This window comes from Myotis davidii, unplaced genomic scaffold (genome assembly GCF_000327345.1).
Source record: "Myotis davidii unplaced genomic scaffold, ASM32734v1 scaffold378, whole genome shotgun sequence".
NCBI lineage: Eukaryota > Metazoa > Chordata > Mammalia > Chiroptera > Vespertilionidae > Myotis > Myotis davidii.
In genome coordinates this window covers 942108-948410 of record NW_006290631.1, presented here as the reverse complement: position 1 = coordinate 948410, position 6303 = coordinate 942108, and the positions used below count along the sequence as shown (strand labels likewise).

The window sequence follows — 6303 nt, the reverse complement described above, 5'->3', positions numbered from 1 at the left end:
CCAACGTCCCAGCTGTGCAGGGCGGTCTGCGAGCGCCTGTTGTGCGCCTGCGCAGCTCCGGGTCTGGCGGGCAATTTGTTTCTCTCCCGGAGTCGCGTCTCGCGATCCCTGGCTTCTGGCTGAGATCAGAGATTGAGTGGCTCGCTGCTCGCCCGAGTGGGCCCTTTGCTCCCGAACCCGCGTGGAATTGGGGATCCTGACGTCGGAAGCAGGCAGAAGGCATCTGGGACGGGGTCATGTTGCTACTGTTATGAATCGTCATGTAAATATGATATGCAGGATGTATTTTCATTGTTACAAATTGAACATAATTAAAGCATAGTGATTAATCACAAAAGCAATATGTAATTATATATGTGTTTTCCCATGGTCTTAGGTGACCCCTGTGAAAGGGTCGTTCGACCCACAGGTTGAGAACCGCTGCCTTAAAGAGATGATGCAGGCGTATTTCCTGGACCGTGTTGGGAATGCTTAGACCACAGGAGGCGCAGACCAGTCAGTACTGGACTTTGGTTAGAAACTGAATTTCGTAGAACTGAAAGAAATTGTTCCTGACATCCCGTCCTTTATTTTCAAGTGCATGTGACCTACTGGATGTGAGCCATTCTTGGATTTGGAAAGTGAGCAGAAATTTGTCTGGCTTTTGTTTTTTGACATTGTGTTTGTATTCCCTTCAGAGGCTTAAAGGATGGCCTCTTCGGACCTGGACCAAATATGCTTTCATATTAGTGAAAAGATTGGCAATATTAAAAAGTCTCTGTCATTAAGAAACTGTGGTGAGTAGAATAGATTCCACTGACTTTGTACACAATGCATGTTGATTGCTGTCCCCCTTGGAATGGTATCTTATGCCTGGTGAAGTAAGTGGATGTATCTTACAACGGTGATGTCAAGCTTCGAATGGCGATTTAAAAGCACTTGGCTGCTGTAACTTACTGGGTCACTACTATCAAAAATAGGGAATTTACTCAACTGTTACCATTACTGCACATCAGTAAACGAGGCCTTAAAATTGAGGTGACTAAAAGTTATTTGGAATACCTGTGTACCCAACTAGCTATCTAATCCCCTGAAATTAATCTCAGTAAAGACATTAGTACTCTCCTTTACTGACTAATGTGGTTTAGTTGTTATGGACCTAGTGCCCAATGCAATTAGCATTGCCCTGTTAAGTAGAATAACATAGTGCATCTCATGATGATGATGAGGAGGAGGAAGAGTTAGCTTCTACTGGGTGCTTTATTGGGTTCCAGACACAATGCTAAGCCCATGTTATATGCCTTTTCTCACTTATCTTTACAATAATCTTGAGGTAGGCACTGAATTCTCTGACTTCAGGCCTGGGGCTCTAGCCATTTCACTCTACTGCCTTCATAACTTACAGCTATCGTCAAATTGTGCTTTTATTTATGTGTGTTTGGTTGTTAGAAGTGAAAATTGAAAGATCTGATTATAAGAAAAAAAAACCCTGTTTTGGTTACTTCTTTTATCTCGAGAGAGGAGGAGACGCCGGTTTTCCCATCCTCAAATCTATGAAGCTGGAGAGGTGGGGTTCGGAGAAAGAGCATGCCACTTGACAAACTCCGGCCTTTCTGTCTGGCCCACTGGGCTGCCATAGCATGGGACTTTTTATGTTACTTCCTCCACTGAGGAGTCATTAATCATGTGTCTGGTGTAAATATGAATCCCAACCCTCTACTACAAAATCTGAAGCGAACTCTCCCTAACCTCCCACACACACCTGAGCACTGGACCAAAACATAAGCTTTTATCTCCCTGGCCAGTGATTAGAATTTTTAAGTTTACACTTTCACTGAAGATATATCCCAGGAAGAGGGGTCCTGACTTTATTTGGGATTCTCACTTCCAACACCCTGTGCTTTGAAGTTCCAAAACGTTGGCATGATCCCCATTAAAACTAAATATATTTGCTTGCTGAGACTGAGCACTGGACCAAAACATAAGCTTTTATCTCCCTGGCCAGTGATTAGAATTTTTAAGTTTACACTTTCACTGAAGATATATCCCAGGAAGAGGGGTCCTGACTTTATTTGGGATTCTCACTTCCAACACCCTGTGCTTTGAAGTTCCAAAACGTTGGCATGATCCCCATTAAAACTAAATATATTTGCTTGCTGAGACTGACAGACTCTCTCCAGCTTCCCTCTGCCCCACCCCCCCCCCCACATGGCACAAGGTCTGGGGACCCTGCCACCCCCCCCCCCCCCCCCCCCCCCGCCCCAGATTAGGGCTGCTGCAGTAGCATCTCTCACATACATTGCCTGGTTTGTGAGCATTTCCTTATTCTCATGAAAGTCAGCTATGCATGTAGAGGGTGTTTGTTTTATCTAGCATTTCTAGTTGTGTGTTTTTTAATCCCCACCCGAGGATATTCTTTTCATCAATTTTTAGAGAGAGTGGAAGGGTGGGAGGAGGGGTGAAGAGAGAGCAAAACATCGACTGGAGAGAGAGACATGCACCTGTCACCTCCCAGCCTGACTGGGGTTGGGGATCGAACCTGTGACCCTTCAGTTCTTGGGCCAATGAGCAAAATCAGCCAGGGCTCTAGTTGTTTATAGTGGAGGAACTTGCCAGCAACAGGACTCAGGGGACACTGTACTTACCTCTCTCTTCCTTCTTTTCCATACCAGTACTTAGAAATGAGGTCTTAAGATTGTCCATGGAGACAGGTCCCAGGGCCTGAAACATAGCTCTTTCTGCACCCCTAAGTGTCTCTAGGTAAAACTCAGTTCCCAAAGTTCGGTTGGGTACATGTGCACTATCGTTTTTCTGTACACTTTATTTTCCATTTTATCTTTGTTTATTAATAGGTCAAGAACCTAACTCAAAGACTATATTAAATAAAATAGGAGATGAGATTATGGTAATAAATGAACTTCTAAATAAATTGGAATTAGAAATTCACTTTCAAGAACAAACTACCGATTCACTCAAGGTAATGCTTTTCCTTACTTTTAAAAAATCTTTATTGTTTAAAGTATTACATATGTCTCCTCTCTCTCTTCTACTTCCCCTCCCCCCTACTCCCACCCCAGGCCTTCACCACCCTATTGTCTGTGTCCATGGGTTATGCATATATGCATACAAGTTCTTTGGTAATGTTTCTCTAGCACAGGAACAAAATAAAAAGGCAATAAGTACAAATTTCTTAATCATCAGGAATTCTTAAGGGTTCTGTAAATATATTTATAAAGTCCTTAGCTTTGTAAATTATTACTGGTACAGTTTTTTTTTTGCATTTTATTTTCACAGTATAAAGCACTCCAGAGCTTCACAGGTATTTCTTTTTTTCATGTTGGTGCCAATGGAATTGAACATTACTAAAAAGGAAGGTTTCCTAAATAATTCTTGGTTGGTTTAATTTAAACAAATGATGTCCTGGTAGGCTGAGATGGAAGGAGTACCTGCCCTGGGAAGAGATGTGGATTCTTACCCTCCCTGCCCTTAGCACCTTCCGCCACCCTGAGGAAGCCGTTTTACCGCTTGGGATCTGGGCCCTCATTTGGAAAATAATGGGTCATGCTGAACTATTTCTTTTTTTTTTTTAAATATGTTTTTATTGATTTTAGAGAGATTTTAGGAGAGTGGGGGAGAGAGAAATATTGACGGCTGCCTCCTGCATGCCCCCTACTAGTGGTAAAGCCCACAACCCAGGCATGTGCCCTTGACCAGGAATGGAACCAGCAACCTCTTGGTGGATTGGATGACACTCAACCAACTGAGACATCCCAACCAGGGCAACTTTTTTTTTAAATATATTTTTATTGATTTCAGAGATGAAGGGAGAGGTAGAGAGAGACAGAAATATCAATGATGAATCATTGATTGGCTCCCTCCTACACACCCCCAACTGGGGCTGCAGCTGGCAACCCAGGTATGTGCCCTTGACCAGAATCAAACCTAGAACCCTTCAGTCCACAGGCCAGTGCTCTATCCACTGAACCACACCGACCAGGACGGCTCTTTTTTTTAATATTGCTTGCATTCAGTGCTTTTTCACCCCTTCTGTGTTCTGAAAACTCACAATTATTGTGATTGTGTACCATGGTCTTTCATGCTCTTTACAACATCTTCATACACACACAGGCAGGACAGACACTTATTCGTGAGCATTTTTTGGATTTTAGGAACTCTGTGCATCTCTTGAAGAAGATTATAAAGATGTGGAGCATCTCAAAGAAAACATTCCTCCCCATTTGCCTCAAGTAGCAGTGACCCAGAACTCGTAAGTGTATTCATAATTATTTTTGCCGTCTGTATTTATAAAGCTACTAGAGGCCCGGTGCACGAATATCGTACATGGGTAGGTTCCTTAGGCCTGGCTGGCACCAGGGCTGATCGGGCCTTCCAGCTGCCGGCCAGGGCCTCCCTTCCCTGGATGCCGGCTCTTGGCTGGGGCCTTCCTTCATTCCATGCTGCTCCCTGGTGGTCAGTGTACATCATAGCAAGTGATCAAACTCCCGGTCGAACTACTGTGGGGACAATTTGCATATTAGGCTGTTGGGGGCCAGAAGTAAGCTGGCAAGGTCCTTGCACCTGTAGGGGCTAGCAAGGCTGGGACCCTTACCCACACAGTTTTCCCAGACTTGTTTGGATGGCGATTGTCAGTAGAATGGGAGTAACATTTGTAGAATGAGAACAGCCTTTCATAGCTTGCCAAGAGGTCTGTAACTATTTACTGAGATATGCTGTACTGAGAACTTGTCCTTCTGCTGTATCTCTCCCTTAGAGATTAAGAGGAACAAAGAATACATTCCTCTTGACAGACCTCCTGTTCAGTGTGTTGTGTATAAATAGGATTGTAGAGCTAATAAACTCGCTTCAGTTCATCAAGAGAACTGGGGTCCTCCCAACCCCGCTTTCCTGTCTTTCATTTCTCAATTCCCACCTCCCTGCCTCAGCCCGGCTCAACCCTGTCAGGCTGGCCCTGACATTAGGCTTTTATATAGAGAGATTATAATGAGCGCCTCAAGTCTTTTTGCCTTTTCGTGTACTTGCAGTTTTGCTAGTGGCTGTCTGTTTTGTATTGTTTTTGGTCACTTAGGCCAGAAGTCGTGTTTCCCCTGTCTTCACCAGTCTTATCCTGCTCTCTCTGAAAGAAAGGTTGCCCCTCTTTCCCAAGGGTGTGTCTCCGCTGGGGTCTCTCCCTCTGCTTTTTCTCATTTCTTTCCCTTAGAGCAGATTTTGTCATTTTAGGCCAGATCATTCTTTGTTGTGAGAATAGGGTGTTCAGTTGCATCCCTTACTCTACCAACTACTTGTCAGTAGCACCTCAGTTCCCCTCCACATCCCCATCCCCACCCGTGGTGACCATGAAAAGTGTCTCCAGACATTGTCATATGTCCTCTGAGGGGCAGAATCTCCCCTGACCCTTGAGAACCACTGTCTTAGGGTAGAAATAACCTTAATGAGCTTCCCATCTTAGAAACAGCCAAAAGAACAAAATACTTAGCTCTGCTCCCCCCTCAAACTACTGTCCTATTTCTGTTCACTGCCAATACATGTTTGTACCTCCTCTTCCCAGAGCAGCTAACTCCTGGCTCCTACCACATTTAAGGAAGTGGTTGTTGAAGGTTATAAAGAGGTCAGAATCCCTCTTCAGCCCTGATTCTTCCTTTCAGGTTTTATTTTGTTGCCCATCTTCTTGTTTTTGAAACTCTGCTACCTGCACCATGTGTTGGATGCTGATTTCTTCCTAGTATGCGCACAGTTCTGACGATTGCCTGTGTGCTGTGCATCTCTGTTCTGTAGTGTTAACGTATCAGATCTTGACTCTGAAGAACCTGTCAAAGTTGAGGAACCTGGAGTCACAAAGAAGCCCTCTAAAGAGCAGAGGAATATTAAAGAAATGCCCTTTATAACTTCTGAGGAGTTTAATGGCATCCCTGCGTAAGTATTTAAATAAATGCTAATGTTCAACTCTTTAATAATCAACTACATGATTGTTAAACCACAAGGCTTCATTATATTTATCATAATACACTGTGTTCAAATATTGACCTTTTCTAAAACAGTCCACTGTAGACTATGAAAATGCAGGAAATCTTTTGTCGAAAATGCTTAAAATCATGTAGAGATTCAGAGAAGGGTCAGTTTATTGCCGAGTCCTCTCCAGGACCAGTTTGTGATGTAGACTTATCCCCGTACATTTTAGACGTAGCCTCAGTTTTGCCGTGATTTTAACGCAAGTGTGTTGTATAGATCCGTACATTTTAGACGTAGCCTCAGTTTTGCCGTAGCCTCAGTTTTGCCGTGATTTTAAAGCAAGCGTGTTGTATAGAA

General features: G+C 43.7%; 1 protein-coding gene across 3 annotated transcripts in view; it reads left to right on the top strand.

The window, feature by feature from the left end:
• The window catches only part of SKA1 (spindle and kinetochore associated complex subunit 1), a 9726-nt gene that overhangs the window by 856 nt on the left and 2567 nt on the right, over positions 1-6303 (top strand). The window contains exons 1-5 of one of the 3 annotated variants that reach the window (XM_006763626.2): positions 47-219; positions 678-776; positions 2832-2956; positions 4149-4246; positions 5773-5910. In XM_006763626.2, coding sequence (XP_006763689.1) covers positions 689-776; positions 2832-2956; positions 4149-4246; positions 5773-5910 — 449 coding nt within the window. In that variant the 5' untranslated portion in view covers positions 47-219; positions 678-688. Of the gene's footprint in view, positions 1-46; positions 220-677; positions 777-1451; positions 1547-2831; positions 2957-4148; positions 4247-5772; positions 5911-6303 lie in introns of those variants that run through there. The other 2 variants (XM_015563818.1, XM_015563819.1) reach the window with 2 other exon arrangements.